Source organism: Sus scrofa, chromosome 10 (genome assembly GCF_000003025.6).
Source record: "Sus scrofa isolate TJ Tabasco breed Duroc chromosome 10, Sscrofa11.1, whole genome shotgun sequence".
Taxonomy (NCBI): Eukaryota; Metazoa; Chordata; class Mammalia; order Artiodactyla; family Suidae; genus Sus; species Sus scrofa.
In genome coordinates, this window is record NC_010452.4 from 64,008,918 (window position 1) to 64,025,741 (window position 16,824).

The window sequence follows — 16,824 nt, forward strand, 5'->3', positions numbered from 1 at the left end:
TTTGGGGTTTTTTTTGTGGTATGATGTATAATAGCAAAAGACTGGGGAAAATCCAAGAGCCCGTCCGTATGGGATGGTGTGGTAGATACTGGGTGTGTATATAATGAGAACTGTGCAGCTGTGAAAAAGGACAGGGCACATCTCTAAGGACTGGTAGAGGAAGCTCTCCAAGATAGGCTGAGGGTGCCAGAGCCCAGTGGAGTGTCGTCGGAGGCCGTTTTTTTAGAGAAGAGGTTTATAAGGATATATACTTGTGTTGGCACATGTGCCTCTAAAGAGACTCTGAAGGTTATGTAAGAAACCGAGGAAAACGATGACTGACCTGTGGGCTGTGGGCTGTGAAGACAGTGGCCAGATGGGAGTGAGACTTAACAGAAAGCTTTTTTTTTTTTTGTCTTTTCGTCTTTTTAGGGCTGCACCCGTGGCATGTGGAGGTTCCCAGGCTGGGGTCGAATCAGAGCTAGAGCTGCCAGCTTACGCCACAGCCACAGCAACGCAGGATCTGAGCCGTGTCTGCGACCTACACCACAGCTCATGGCAATGCCGGATCCTTAACCCACTGAGTGAGGCCAGGGATGGAACCCGCAACCTCATGGTTCCTAGTCGGATTCGTTAACCACTGCACCACAACGGGAACTCCGTGAATACTTTTTTTTTTTTTTTTTTTGTTTTTTTTGGAGCCACAGGTGCTGCATATGGAAGTTCCTGGGCTGAGCGTTGAATTGCAGCTGCAGCTGCCGGCCTACACCACAGCCACAGCAACGCCAGATCCTTAACCCACAGAGTGAGGCCAGGGATCGAACCCGCATCCTCATGGATACTAGTTGGGTTCGTAACCTGCTGAGCCACAATGGGAACTCCGGAATACCTTCTTGTTATTTTTTTCCTCTTCGATCTAAGTGAATGTATGCTCTGTTCAAGAATAAACATACTGTTACAAGCAGAGGGTTTTATAACTGAAAGGGATCTTAAGGATTACCTTATCAACTCTCATCATTATATACGTGGGGAAATCGAAGCTCAGTTGTGTTACATGATTTTTTAAGTCTTGGGACTAAACTTGGCTTAAAACCCCAGTCTTAAGATCCCACATTGAATGCTGCTTCTGTATAACCAGACCCAATCTTTATTGCTGTTTTCTGTCACTGGTAGCTTCATAAAAGTCACCCTTCTCAGTAACTTGGGGACCTTTTGTCGGCCTTACGCGGGACTGAGGGGTGTCAGGACTGGACTGGTCTATACGGCAGAGCATTTGGAGAATTTCCGTTCTAGAGAATAACGTTCCAAGTGTTTGCGGTTATAACAAAGTCGACAGGTTTATTTATTGAGCACAGTTACCCTTTTGTAAGACTATTGATTATGTATTTCTGTATATCGCGTATGTAGTAAAGTCTATGTGTCTTTGTAATCACAGTGAACGAAAGCTTAGAGGTGGCGGTGGTTTCAGCAGAGCTGATTTTACAGTTTCTCTTGAGATCGTTTATTACACGTCTCAGATGTCCACGGGGAATCACCATTCTTTGCTTTGTTACGGTGTGAGTTTGTTGTTTGTAACTCAAATTCTGAGAGTATATAGGATTTATTATACATGATGGGTTTCTTCATGTCTTTGGCTGTAGAATATCTTTTCTTGGTGAGTTCCCGTCTTTTTTTTTTTTTAAGTTTTATTTTAAAATTTTTTGGTTAAAGTATAGTTGATTTACAACGTTGTGTCAATTTGTGCTGAACAGCAATGACCCAGTCATTCACATATATGCATATTTTTTCATTTTCTTACATTTTTTTCCGTCATGTTCCAAAAACTGAATCAATGATCAGTTTTTATTTTTTAATTAAAAATTTTTTTGTTAGAATCAAGTTGCTCTGCAGTGTTCCATCAATTTCTGCTGTACAGCATAGTGACCCAGTCATACATACATACACATTCTTTTCCTCATGCCATCTTCTACCATTCAACATTTATTTTTAACCTGAAAGACAAGGAAATTGGAGTGGCCGGCATTTGTACTCACTTGACTTAGTCATTTTACCGTGTTTTCCTTTTTTGCTGAATTATTCCACGAATGTAAAAACAGAATGATTCAGTTGGAAATAAATGTAAATTTTAAAGCTTTGCATCCAGGAGAACTTGAAAATGGTTGTCAGTGGAGAATATAGAGGGAGCTGCTGGATTTCAAAGCCGAGGGGCTCTTGAGCAAACAGCGTGGACGACAGGAGGGCTTTAGTCCGCTACTGGTGGACACTCATGAAATTCACTGGGGGATGCTTGAGAAACTTGCTCGGGAGGCGACCTAGTGCCTCTGCACCCGAGGGCCGTGTGTCTCGCAGCCTCGCCTGCGCCATGGACACGCCCATGCTGCCACCTCGCAGGGCGGCTGTGGGGCTCACGCCACATGGTGTCATCCATCGAGCGCCAAGCCCCCGTCCGAGTCGCAGGGGCTCCATGCAAGCCTTGGGGCTTGAGAGCAGAGAGCTGACCGTTCAGTAAGGAGAGCAGTTCACGGAGCAGGTGCCCGGCAGAGCCGGATTCGGAACCTGCTCTTAGGCTGTGGTTTCTGTCCTGTCGTCTCTCAGTCCTACATCTCTGTTCTGGTGTTTGCTGGTCTTCGAAGATGCCTGTGTCGTGTTTCCTTTCAGAGAGACATTGAACTTAAAGTTTTCGAAGCTTCCCATGAACACCGACGGCCCAGCACCTCGAGGATGTGATGTGCTCGGAGGGTCAGATGAGCTCGTTCCGGGGCACTGGGCTCTTCTGGACGGGGGCCGGGATCCTGAGCGCTTTCTTTCCTCACCTCCCTCCATCCTTGCCTTTCTCCTCCGTGTCACACTCACCACGTGGGTGTCTGTCACTCTCTTAGCTGCCGGAGCAGGTGAATGTAAGACAGGTGCCTGTCTTTGTCCTCTCACCAGCAGCTAAGCAGAGTCCAACCACCTGGAGACTTAGAGTGAGTCATTAGGAAACAAATGCCTCTCCTTGGTTTAGAAAGTGTTAGCACTTTATAAAGACCTTTCCAAATTGCGGATGTAACATGCATTCATTAAAATTTTCCCGAAAAAAAGTAGAAGAAATTCCTATCCTGAAAAACACCTTCTGGTGGATATTCTCTCAGATCTCTGTTTCCTGGAGTTTATAACTTTGCGTGTCTATTTAATTATTTTAAACCCGCTACCACGTCCCTTGATTATCAAGATGCGTCCTGCTAAAATACCTACTTTAGGTGAAGAACTCCATGATTTGTAGGTAAATTGTGGATTGAAACACACTCCTGTTAGTTCTCTGTGGCTCCCACTTCTCCTGTTGTTTCTGTAGGACACCCCTTAATGGAATTACTTCTCTGTTCTCACTCCAGACCCTTCTCCTCCAGCCCCACATGCCTCTTTGCTCTTCCTAGAACATTCCAGACTTGCTCCTGGGCTTTGCAGTTGCTGGTCCCCCCAGACTCACCCTCCCCTCAGTGGTCACGTGACTGTCACATCCTCAGCATCTCAGCGTCTCCAGGCTTTGCTCCCGCGGCCCTCCCTGTGGCCCTTCTGTCTCACTTGTGCCGTCGGCCTGTCCCTGCCCGTGGGTTGTGTCTCTTCCCACTGACATGCGAGCTCTGCGAGCGTCAGGGGCTTGTTGCCGTGTTGATCGTTGCTGTGAGCAGTCGTGCTGGAACAGAGGCACGCGTAGCACACGGCGCCCTCAGGAAGTGCACGCGGAGCGAGCGCGTGAGTGAGGATGGCGGGGCTGGACGCAGACGTCTGAACGAGCCTGACGCGCGTGGCCGGGTTGGCCTGTGCCAACCAGAAGGGCGCAAAGGTGCGTGTTCCCCAGCAGTCTTCACAGCCGTGGGTTTGTATCACGGCTTTTCGTTCTGCCCTTCGGGTGGATGTCAAACAGGGCGTCCTTTTGCTGTTTTTGACCAAGATTGTTCCTTTTTTTCATATCCACCCAGCACAGATCAGGAGTTTTCAGTTCTGTGGTCTCTCTTTTTATTTTCTGAGAAAGAAATGTTTCCTAAAGCCCTGCCTTTCTCCCCACCCCAAGTCCTTGGAAGAGGCGCAAAACCACCCTGATTGCCTTAGGAGTGTCAGGATTCACTTCCTGGTTCAAAGGGCATGGGTCTGCCATGTTTGCCTCAGGGTTGTCATGATTCACTTCCGGGTGCGAGGGGCGCGAGGTCTCCAGGTTTGCCTCGGGGTTGTCAGGATTCACTTCCTGGTGCAAGGGGCGCGAGGTCTCCAGGTTTGCCTCGGGGTTGTCAGGATTCACTTCCTGGTGCTGAGGCAGGCTGACTTCCTGTGGTAACTGGGCACAGTCTGGGTTCTGTTAGCAAAGGAGCAGCGGGAAAGAGGCTGAGCGGAGGCAGTCTTGTTGTTTTTCTGGATTCATTGACCAGTGCCTTTTAAAACAGAACAAAGAAGCTATGCTTTCAAAAAAATTTTATTATTGACATAATTCACAGGTATTAATGAAAACCTGAAAAATACAAAGAGGTAGAAGAAAAAAGTATCCAGGAGTCCCACCACCCAGATAATTATTTTGGTATTTTTTAGTAAGTTTTTCTTGAATTTCCCCTGGTCTTTTACTTTGCATATTTTAATGTAAAATAGATAGTTCTGTATATGCTTATAGCAGACTTAAAGCAATCATTTTTTCCTTGATTTTTTTTTTTTTAAGTGAATTAGGTGCAGTTTCATGCCTCCATAACTTTCCATGGACTCATAAGTTTCATGTTGTTCCTTATTCTGGGATGTAGTTTTTTTGTTATCCCCAGAGTTATCAATAATAATGGCCTTGAATCTTAGTGTATCAAATGTTATCAGTTTTTAAGGCTGCTATTATGGGATGCATTCCCAGAAGTGAAACTGTTGTGTCAAAGTTCATGGACATTTTTACTGCCAAATTGTTTTGCAGAAGAATTGTCCACTTGCAGTGCCAATAGCAGTGTTTGCAAGGGGAGCTGTTTTATGTCAATTAATTTGTATCATAGGAAATGGGTCATCGACCTGTTTCCTTTTGGACCTGTAACAGTTGGAACTTCATGCAGAATAAACACTAATTAAGGCTTAAATAACTCTAGTGGTGGAGGTTCAACAGTCTCAGATGGCAGCTTGTTGCAAATTTTAATAGCCAGAGGGGTTTTGATTTCCTTTTATTTTCTTTTCCCTTCTGCTACTTCCCTCCCTCCTGGGTTTAAAATGCGCTTTCCTGGCTACAGTTAAGCCTTAGTACTTCTTGTTCTGTCTTTGTTGATTAATGAGTATAATTGACCCCTGTTGTCTCTATTATACGAGCCACAGCAATTTGTTTTTATGTAGCAGTTATTTTCTGAGCTGTCACAAAACTGCCTCACAAAGCAAGCTCATTATCAGCCAGAAGGAGAAGAATTTTAAGTGATGAAGTGAATAAAAGGTCCCTAAGAGCAGGAGGAGGAGGAGGAGAAGTTAAGGCTGTTCAAATGTGCAAGGAAAGGAGAACATTCTAGACGCAGAGTAATTACGCGGTGCTTAGGTACCCAGTAAGACTTGTTTACATCCTGAAATTATCAGATTAAAAATGGCTCCCTGTAGAGTCTTGGAGGTTGGGTATAGAAAGCCGTGAGCATGGCGTTTATGGAGTGGGCGGAAGTCCATTGGAAGGTAATGATTATGAAGGTGATAGAAAACCCAACAGAATGTCTCTCTGTAGGAGGAGCAGAGGTAACCTCTGAGCGGGCAAGTCCCATCTGAACCGATGTGGACCATTCAGAATACCTCAACGTGATGTTATTTCAGACACTGGTTTGCTCTTCATCGCAATAGGTTGGTTGTTTTGTTTTTCTGTTTCTCCCTTCTCTTCATGATCTTGATAGGATTTTCCTTTGCTCACAAACTAAGTCACAAAGGTCCAGGGAAGAGACAGGGAGTGGCAGGAGATCCTGACGTCAGCAAAGTGCTCGGCCAAAGCCCTAAACAAACGCAGTCCTTCTGTTGGGGGATTCGGTTGGTGTCCAGCTGATCAGTCAAGAGCTGTTGCATAACCTCCCTTCATCCGCCGTCACGCTTTTCTCCTGGGAGATCGAGGAGTGAATTAACCACAGAGGCGAGGAAATAATCCTAAGTAGCAGCAGTCATCAGTAGCAGTGGCTCTGACTCACGCGAGGCAACAGATCTGTATTTTGTGAATTAGTAGATCGGGAAAATCAGGTGCAGAAGATGTAATGTACTTAACCTTGGTTCATCCAAGGCCTGGTAGAGCTGGGTCCGGATCTGGTTCTCCTTCCTGGTTGGGCACCCTTCATATAGTGAGGGGAGTTCTCCCCGGTGTGTGCTGCCTTTCGGTGAAGTCTTCTGTTCTTCCATATTAGTGCAAGGATTTCATCCAAAACGGTCCCAGGGAAATGACTCGAAGTAGAGGATTCTATTACTTGCAAAGGAACTTGCAGTACCCTGCCTGAGACCCGTTTTGTTTTGTTTGTAAGTGGTCAGAAGAAAGTTGGTCTGGTCCCTTCCAGAATCCTCTGGCTGGGGGGAGGGGATGTGGCAGGATGTGCGGAACGTTGTCAAAACCAGCTCCAAAGACCATGGCAGCTCAGACTCTGAGACATTCTGTCTCCTCGTGGGAAAGTAAGGAGCATCTGTCAGTCTTTCTAGAAGGATGGGGCTGTGTCAGGAGGAAGCGGGGGAGGGGAAGCTTGGCAGGCGAGGGGAGGGGCAAGGGTCAGTCCCCAGGCCAGAGGAAGACAGCTGCCTTCTTGGCTAACCCCCACCTCATCTTTTAAAAAGCGGGGCAGATTGAGCTTCCTTAACGAGCCGTGTACTGTCTTGTACTTGCAAGCGCACGTGAAGGTAGGACGCAAGCAGTTTCTTGAGTTCATTCCTTGCGGAATTTCTGCCGGCTCCCTGCAACTGGGGGATTTAGTAACAAAATTCCCCTTCTTTAGTAAATTTGCAGGTGTAGAATTTATGATGACGTGTGGAAGGGACATTGAGGGGAGGCTTGGTTTAAAATATACTTTAGAAATCCCTCGTGACTGTGTTTGACATATGCTTAAACCAGTCGAATGATGATTATCAGGCATTTTGCAGTTTCCGTTAATTCCGACTGGTTCCGGGTTTTGCATCGTCATTGCCTTCCTTGTTCACAGGAAATACAAGTGACACCCACATGAGGAGGAATTTCCCTGCCCGGGTTCAACCACGCCCGCAACGCCTTTCTTGTTTTACGCTCTAAACTTCTCCCGTGCCTTGTCGTGGTGCTCGAGACCCATCTGTAGGGTAACCTTGTGTAGCTCTTCCCCCAAATTAAAGGAACGAAGAAAGGAAAAAACCCACTTTGGTAATAAGGCCTGGATTTCATTCAGTTCCGTAGGAATGAGCAGTCTCAGGCAGCTCCCTCAGCATGTCAGGCGTGGCCCCCGGACTTCACCCCAAGAGGGAGGGTTTACGCCTCGCCGCCGCCTGTGTCTTTGGAGGCTTTCTTGCTAGAACCTCAGCTCCTTTTTTGCTGTTTGTTTTCCCGTCTGTTCCTCGTTGCGAATCCTCCCCCTCTAGGGTTGTTTTCCAGCAAAATCTCAGGTTTCCCCCGGGGTGTCGAGGCGTTCACGTGGACCCAGAGTCGAAGCGAGGGTTGCCGTGTATTGCTGCAGAAGGCTGTGCGCGCCCTCGGCTAACCTCCTCCCCCGTTGCAGCTCTCGCCACCTGCACGCACTGACGTGGGTCAGTTCCCTGGTTTCAGGCGCCGAATTCTGATGCCGTGGGTGCATCTTATGTGGATTTGCCACTTTACACCTTCCGCAATATTGCACTTCACCCCCTAAAACCTGCTGTGTTCTTCTCCCTCCGGGGGGCCTGTACGTGCAGCGCTTCTTCCTTTAATAACGGACGCACCTTGGCGCTGTTCGTTCCTCGGCGATGCGGCTGGGTTAACGCGTTTTGTCTGTGTTTTGTCCCACTCAGGTTACTCTGGCCAGGACTTCGACTGGGCGGATTATCACAAGCAGCGCGGGACAGAAGAAGCGCCCCCCTTCTGCTTCAGGAATGTAAGCGGCGTGGTTCTTGCTGTCCTTTCATCACAGACATGGTCCACCTGCGTTGTCTCGGTTGCTTTCTGATTATTGAACAGGATGGATGAAGGTGCCACCGGTGCCAGGGAATTCTCCACGTTTTTGTAGGTTTTGAAACGTCCTCCCTCCACTTGCTCATCAGTTAGGGCGATGCTGGGCTCTGGTCACAAACTCACTCCTAACGTGTGGGAGTTTGTGTCTCACGTGTGGAAGGTCCAGGGCGTTCCTGATTAGGAGGTGGGTCTTCTTCTGCGGAGCCTCGGGCAGGGTCTGTTCTCAGCTTTGTCGTCGCCACCTCGAGAGCAGAGGAAAAGAGAACCGGGAGGGGAGTTCCCATAGTGGCGCCGCAGAAACGAATCCCACGAGGACCCGCGAGGTTGCTGATTTGATCCCTGGCCTCGCTCATTGCTGTGAGCTGTGGTGTAGGTCGCAGATAAGTCTCGGATCTGATGTTGCCATGGCCGTGGTGCAGGCTGGCAGCCGTAGCTCCAATTGGACCCCTGGCCTGGGAACCTCCCTATGACTCAGGTGCGGCCCTAAAAAAAAAAAAAAAAGAGAGAGAGAGAGAGAACCGGGGACAGTGTCCCTCGTTCTAGACACCATAGCCTCATACTGACACATAAGACATGTTACTTTTTTTAATTGCGGTCGATTTACTGTGTGTTAGGTTCAGGTGTACAGCAGAGTGGTTCAGTGTAATATGTATTTATATATATGTATAAAATGTATGCATTTTCAGATTCTTTTCCCTTATAAGTTGTTACAACCTGTTGAGTATGGTTCCCTGTGCTGTCCCAGAGGTCCTGGTTGGTCATCTGCTTTAAATGTGGCCGTGTGCATATGCTAATCCCAAATGCCTCCTTCATCCCCCATCCCCCAACCCCCTTCGGTAACTGGTAAGCTCAGTTTCTCTTGTCTGTGTCTGTTTTGTATGTAAGTTCCGTTGTATCCGTTTTTTAGATTCCACCTATTAGCAGTATCAAATGGTATTCGTCTTTGTGTGACTTCTCGCTTAGTGTAATAACCTCTGGGTCCCTCCATGTTGCTGCCGAGGGCAGCGTGTCATTCCGTCTTTTGAACGGCTGAGGAGCAATTCCCCTGTAAACGCCGGGGAGAATGTGGAGGGCAAGGACCCCCCTCCTACACTGTGGGTGGGAATGGAAACTGGCGCAGCCGCCGCGCAAAACTGGGGGGCGGTTCCTTTAAAAACTAAAAGTAGAGTTACACTGCGATCCTGCAGTCCTAGTCCTGGGCGTGAATCTGGAAGAAAGTCACAATTTGAAAAGGCACGTGCACGCACCCCGTGTTCACCGCAGCGCTGTTTACAAACGGCCAGGACGCAGAAGCAGCCCCAAGGTCCGTGGACAGATGAACAGACACGTATCACTGGAGTCACCTGTGGCCGAGGACGCGTCATTTCATTGGGTGATGCCCCGAGTGAGACTCAGGAGTGTGGGCGGGCTGGGCTCCCACTGCCCTGCCCTGCGTCTGCCCTGGGAGGGATGAGGACACCTTGTGGGCAGCTGGTCCCCGGGGCTACCATCAGCTGTGCCCTTGCTTGGGCGTGTGACATGGGCAAGATCATGGGATACGAGCATCACTGCTCCTCAGATGTACTCTTAAAATATTTCCCTGAATGTTTTGTTGAATCACTGGCATAAGAGGTCACTCCAGTGTTTCCTGTTGTGCTTCCTTTAAGCCACCTCCCTGTTCAAATAGAGCTTATCGACACAGTGACACGTAAAATAACAGTGTGTGTGTGTGTCTGTGTCTGTGTGTCTGTGTGTCTGGGTTCACGCATGTGCGTGCTTGCTCAGTCATAAGCGTTGGTTGCATAGTCTATAAATTACTCATTGAAACTGTATCCACCTTAGGAATCGGACAGGGTTTGAGGATGAGGCACATGTGTAGCCTAGTATGCTGAACCACAATTTGGTCGTGGAAGTTAATGTGTTTATGTTGGCAGGAAAGACGTAGTCCTGCAGTTGGGCGCCCAGACACTACAGGGCAGCGCACCCCCACGGAAGACTTGCTTTCTGGGCGTGTGGTCCTAGACCTGCTGATCGGCTGCCGTCCCACTGATAAATTGTCCTCCAGGGATTCTGTTGGGAAGAAGGGACTTCACAGAGAGAGGCTTAATACAGACCGTCAATCATAGCCCGATTTTGGACAATTAAGTAGGTTGATTACGAAGTCAGCTTGTGCTCATAAATACAGAAACGCATCCGGGGCAGGGCTGGAGATCGGCTCCTTAAGTGATCCAGGGAAGCTCTGCCGGCGGACGTTGCCTTTCACAAAGAGAGTGCTTCGGAAGCGCAGGGAGAGCTGAACGCCGTGTACGAGGCGGTGTGATGGAGACAGCAGTGCCATGTGCCACTGTGAGGACAGAGCTGGTGGCTCTGACGCCGTGTTAAGTCTTCCTAGACTTTGAGCCATGTTGACGTCACTTGTCAGGGCCTCTGCCGGCCTCACCTGGACCCTCCTCATCACAGCCTCAGACCCTCTCCCAGACGAGAGACTGTCCTTCCCAGACTCTTTAGTCTTGGGAAGAAAAGCCTCCCTTTTTCTGATTTAGGGACTCATTTTTTTCTGTGCTTCTTTTTATCTGTCCTCTGTGCCCAGCAGCTGACAGTTGTCCAGTCCAACTAGATTTAAAGAAAAACTTTTTTCCCCCTAGGACCACACCTGTAGCATATGGAGGTTCCCAGGCTAGAGGTTGAATCAGGGCTGCAGCTGCCGGCCTACACCACAGCCACGGCAACGCCAGATCCGAGCTGCGTCTGCAACCTGCACCATGGGCTCATGGCAGTGCTGCATCCTAACCCACTGAGCGAGGCCAGGGATCGAACCGCATCCTCGTGGATACTAGTTGGATTCATTACCACTGAGCCACAGGGGGACCCCCCTGCCCGCCAAGTGGATCTTGATAGTGGAGCAAGTCTCCACATCCCCAGATGGCCTCTGAGTTTTCAGGAGTGGGCTACCAAGGTGAAATCCATTTCAGTGAAAATGCTGGCATGTCCATTAGGAATGCACTTGTTACAGCCTCCCCCCCACTCTGGCCCCCGCCACCCCCGTCTCTGGCTGTCCATTTATTTAATTGACAGGATCGTTATCTGCCTGATGGCACAGGCATTGCGTCACTGCTACTTTGCTGAACGTTGTTAGCGGGCTCCAGGCACCGTTTGATGGGACGCTTATCATGAATTCACTTTTTAATCATACATCCCCCGCGTAGTAGCGGAGGGCGGAGTGAAGCGGACGCCTGGCGAGAATGTTTCCCTGGGGTGGTTAACAGTCCAGAGCGGTTCTGAGATGGATTGGCACAGCCCAGTGCTTAGTAAAACAAACTCACAGGTAGCAGTTTTGCTATTGATCCTTTATAAATTACCCTCAGGCAGCAGGTTGAGATGAAAATAGGTTATGCGGTTGTAGCTTCTCCTTATTAAGTAGGATAAAATGTATTTTAACTTACTTAGAGGCTTTTTAGGCAGCCTGTTGAGTTGTGTCATCAAAAGAAGCTCAGGACTTAATATGCGTGGATGGGGCAGGATGACTTGCAGAAAAACAGCCAACCTGGAATCTCTTTGATTTCTATTTCCAAAGAAACGTTAAGGAAGGGAACAGATGGGTTGCTTAACATGCACTGGATAATTTTGTTCTGGCAACAGAAATACATAATTGCGTTTTCAGCTTAGCTTCTCTAAAAAGACACGTACATGAGAATGACCCTGGCGTCTTTCCGTGAGTCCACACAGAGATGTCCACACAGCGGTCTGTGTATCTTGGTTTATGTGTTTCAGAGGAGATCTATTTATACGGTGTTGTCGTGTCTGATAACAAATTTAGAGTGCTGGGTAATTGGGGAAGATTCTACATGTATTTTAAAATGTTAGGAGGGCGCTTTGCTTCCAGTATTGGCCGCGTGAGCTTATACTGAATTGGTCCCCCTGCAGATGGCAACTCTGACCTCAGGACAGAATGTCGCGCTCGTGCCGGGGGGGATGTGGAGAATGAACAGGAGCAGGCAGGTTCTGGGGGGAGCAAGTCCTGGGAGAAAGGAGCAGTGGCAGCGATCGTCCCCTGTTCCCGGACTTCAGCTTGACGTCGGCCACAGCTGACGACGTATGAGATGATGAAAACACGGGATGTAGAATTCGAGGCATTTCCGGCCTGATGAACCAGATAACAGAATTGGGGCAACAGCTACTGGAAAGTGAGGAAAGACCCAGACAAGGGGAAGGCAGGAGGGGAGACCCACAAATGACGTGCATAAATGCTGCCTACATCCTTAGCTGAGCCCTAAACCATGTCTGTGCCACGCAGACGCCAAGAAGCCTTGCTAAGCATGAAAGAACTGAACTGAGATTTGGGCTGCTTCGCAAGAGACAGAGAATGTAGTTTGAGTCCAGCCACATTAATTGCTTGCTGAATTGACACTCTTGGGAGGAAGATAACATAACACAGAGTTTCTATGGTTTACAGTTAAAACACCCAGTTTCAATCCAGAGTTGCTCAGTGCGTGAAGAAACAGGACAGTCTGATTATTCTCCATAGAAAAGATAAATCAACAGAGACCAAACCCAACATGGATCAGATGTTGGAATTAGCAGACAAATTTTGCCAAGCCCCCATCACCGCTAAGCTCAGCGGTGTAAAACCGTCATCCTTGTACCTGCGCCTTAGCGTCCTCCAGGAACTCGTTGGAAAGACGCATTCTCTGGCCACACTTCTGATCAACTGAATCACAGTCTTTGCGGTGAGACCTAGCAGGCCGTGTCTTTGAAAAAGCTCTCTAGGAGTTCCTGCTGTGGCGCAACGGGATCGGCAGCGTCTCTGAAACGCTGGGATGCAGGTTCAGTCCCCATCCCAGCGCAGCGGGTTAAAGATCCAGCATTGCCGCAGCTGTGAAGGAGGCTGCAACTGCGGCTCAGATCTGATCCCTGGCCTCGGAACTCCATATGCCGAGGGGCAGCCAAAAAGCTTTCTAGATAGTTCTGATACACTCTAGAAGTTTTGAACCATGGAGGTAAAGGAAAACATTCTCATGATGGGTAAAAAGGAAGTGCCAGAAGTTAGAAAGCCTAAAAAAGAGAAATTTTAGAATGAAAAAAGCTGCGATATCCCAAATAAGCAAATTCATTGGAAGGGCTTAATAACAGAAGAGAGTTGACAGAACAAAGAGTTCATGACCTTGAAAGTAGAAGTCCTCTCAAGAGTTCCCCTCGTGGCTCAGCAGAAACAAATCCAACTAGCTTCCTTGAGGACGTGGGTTCAATCCCTGGCCTCGCTCAGTGGGTTGGGGATCCGACGTTGCCATGAGCTGTGGTATAGTTTGCAGAGGCAGCTTGGATCCTGCGTTGCCGCGGCTGTGGGGTAGGCCGGCAGCTGTAGCTCTGATTTGACCCCTAGCCTGGGAACCTCCATATGATGCCATGGGTGCGGCCCTAAAAAGAAAAAGAAAATAGAAGTTATCTCATCTGAAGAACAGAAAAGAAAGAAAAGAGATGGAAGATAGGGAGGGAACGATGAACAAAGTCCCAGGGATCTGAGCCACCGTGTCGTGGGTACTCGGTGACTGAAGCAGACGTGACCACAGAGACTGCGGAAGAAAAACTAAGTTACGGCCTCACATTTACCAAAGACGCCGGAAGATCCAAATGTATGAGTCTGGAATGCCATGAAAAAGGAGCCATAATGCAAAGAGATGCAACGTAGTTAGACTGCCAGTAACCAAACATACGGAGAGATCTTCAGAGCATCCAGAGAAAAATGATATATTCCATAATACAGGAACGACAATTTAAATGACAGCAAACCTCTCAGAAACAACAGAGGCTAAGAGACAGTGAGCTGCTGTCTTTTGAGACCCGAAAGAAGAGAACTGTAATTCCACATTCTAGCAAAAATGTGCTTCTTGAACGAAGATGGAAACAGATGATTCGCCAAAGATGATTCTCCAGAGGACAGAGAAACCCTGAGAAGATGGGGAATGTCACTGGTTGCAGGGAAAATCCACGTTGAAAGTACAGTGAGGTACCGCTAGACCTGCACTGGTGTCATGGCTGAAATTTGAAAAACCAGCAATACGAGGTGCTGGTGAGGCTGTTCAGAAACTGCACCACCCTCTGCTGGTGGGCATGCAGAGCGGTGTGTTGGGAAACAGGCACTCTTGGAAACGTGCTTTTACCGCAGGGTTCAGCCATCCTGTTTCTAGAAAAATGAGAACGTAGTATTATAGGCTGGATTTGTCCCCCCCCCCCCCCAATTCCTCTCTGCAGTCCCAATTCCCAGCACCTGTAAGGGTGCCTCTACTTGGAGTTAGAGCGTTGGGAGAAGCAGTTGAGGAAAAATGAGATCATACAGGTGGGCCTGAATCCAGTATGGCTGGTGTCCCCATGAGACACAGTTGGGGCACAGGCCACATGCAGGGAGGAAAGACCCTGCGAAGACACAGGGAGAAGACGGCCGTCTTCGAGCCGAGGGGAGAGGCCTTAGAAGAAATTAACCCCGCGGATGATGTGACCTTGGATTTTTTGCTCCAGAACCATGAGGCAATAAATTTCTGTCGTTTCAGGGGCCCAGCCCATGGTATTTGCTATGCCAGCCTGAGTGGGCGATTATACTTACGTCCACACAAAAACTGGTACTTGACTGTCTAAAGAGGCTTCATTCATAATTACCAAAGCCTGGAAACAGCCCAGCTGCCCTTCAGCTGGTAAGTGGATGAGATGAACCAGCTGCAGACACTGCTCAGCTGTCAGTGGAATGAGCGTCTGACCCACACGTTAGCACGGCCGACCCGAGTGCGACTGCTTAGTGAAAAAGCCGGACTCAGAAGGGTGCGCAGGGTGGGATTCTGCTTGGATGGTGGTGTAGACAACTGAGGAACTACAGGAACAGAAAGCAGGTCAGTGGGCCGGGAGTCGGGAGTCTGGGAGGGACGGAGCCCCAGGGCCTGTGCAGGGGCGCTTAGGGCTGAGGGCCCCGTTCTGGGTCTTGATTGCGTCCTTGTGCGTGTTCCTCCGGCAGCCCTACTTCCTAGAAGAGCTCGCGCGCCCAAGGGTGAATTTCCCCCTGCAGGTTTTTGAGGTGAATTTAAAAGGTAAATTAAAACCAACAAAAAGAATAAAGGGAAGAAATAACACAAGACAACAAATAGAAAAATTTGAAAAAGAATAAAGGGAAAATTGACACCATTTTATAAGAAAGAGACCTGGGAATTCGTCCCCCGCAGACCCGCCCTAAAAGAACAGCTGGAGGACAGTCCTGAGGCTGGAGGAGGGGACCGCGTGGACACCCGCTCTGCCTCCTCTCAAGCCCTCGAATCTGAGTGAGGAGCATGGGCAAGAGGGAGAGGGGATGGTGCCGCAGGAGCAGGATCCCGGGACTGGGGGGTGAGAGTGCCATTCAGCCGCTGTTAGGCACCTGCCGGGTGCCAGCTGGAGTTCTCACTTCTGCGCCACCTGTCAGGCACGCGAGAAGGTTTCCTGGTGCTCGGTGGGGAAAGACTAAACGTGTGGCCTCGCTTGTCCTGTCAGTCGGGTCTGTGTGCATGCTTGCGTGCGTGTGCGTGTGTGTGTGCGAGCTCGCGTGCGGGCGTGCACGCGTGTGCATTTCTGCTGCGCTCATCTCGCCGCCGTACCGCCGGCTCAGTGTCTGTCCCTTTGTCTTTCAGACGTCATTCAGTCGGGGTTTCACAAAGAACATGAAACTTGAGGCCGTGAACCCCAGGAACCCGGGAGAAGTCTGTGTGGCCTCCGTGGTGTGTGTGAAGGGCCGGCTGATGTGGCTCCACCTGGAAGGTACGTCCCGCTGCTAGTGGGTCGTTTTGCGCTCGGGGGCCGCCCGGCCGTGGCGGGGGCGCAGACTTGAGCGCCGCTCGGCGGTGCTCCTCCCGCTTTCCTATTATTTCAGCTGCTTAAATTATTCAGCGGTCTGAAATAAGTGAAACTAATCAAATATACATTCATTCAGAGGCTCTCATCTTAACTAATAATTTCATCAAATGAGATGCTAGCACGATAATTATGTTTGGAACACAGTGGTCTTTTTACATCTATGATGATAAAAGCTAATGTCACAATTAAATTACTATGAGTCCCTAAAGCTGGTAGTTGAGGTCTTGGTTATTAAGAGGATAAAATTATATATTTGCATTTTAATGTGACTCATGCCCTTTACTTTGGTTTCTTTCGTAGATGTTTGGTTTCTCCTTAAAATAGTAACTGGACATGACTCTCTCCCCAAATATCCAATGGAGGAATTTAGGTTTATTTGTTTAACGATGTTTAAACTGTTCTTTGCGGCTTCATTTATTTAGGAGCATGTAGATAATTCGCAGAACAGTGCACGTGTGTAAGCACAGCCGTGATCAGATTGTGGGCTTAGATAGACTGCATTTTTCAGATGTTATAGTTCCAATGAGGAAGAATTATTATTATTATTTTTTTTTTGTCTTTTTGTTATTTCTTGGGCTGCTCCCGCGACATATGGAGGGTCCCAGGCTAGGGGTCGAATCGGAGCTGTAGCCACTGGCCTACGCCAGAGCCACAGCAACTCGGGATCTGAGCCGCGTCTGCAGCCTACACCACAGCTCACGGCAACGCCGGATCGTTAACCCACTGAGCAAGGGCAGGGACCGAACCCGCAACCTCATGGTTCCTAGTCGGATTCGCTAACCACTGCACCACGACAGGAACTCCTCAATGAGGAAGAATTAAAATGAACTTGATCTCTAAGGTTTTGTCATCTTACTGTGATTTAAAATTCTTTGGGTCTCTGTTAGTTGATT

At 48.7% G+C, this 16,824-nt stretch overlaps 1 protein-coding gene across 2 annotated transcripts in view; it reads left to right on the plus strand.

Moving 5' to 3' along the window:
* SFMBT2 (Scm-like with four mbt domains 2) overlaps positions 1-16,824 on the plus strand; it is a 193,835-nt gene that overhangs the window by 131,885 nt on the left and 45,126 nt on the right. For both annotated transcript variants that reach the window (XM_021065007.1, XM_021065006.1), the window contains exons 10-11: positions 7,924-8,006; positions 15,709-15,835. In XM_021065007.1, the coding sequence (XP_020920666.1) occupies positions 7,924-8,006; positions 15,709-15,835 (210 nt within the window). The remainder of the gene's footprint in view (positions 1-7,923; positions 8,007-15,708; positions 15,836-16,824) is intronic.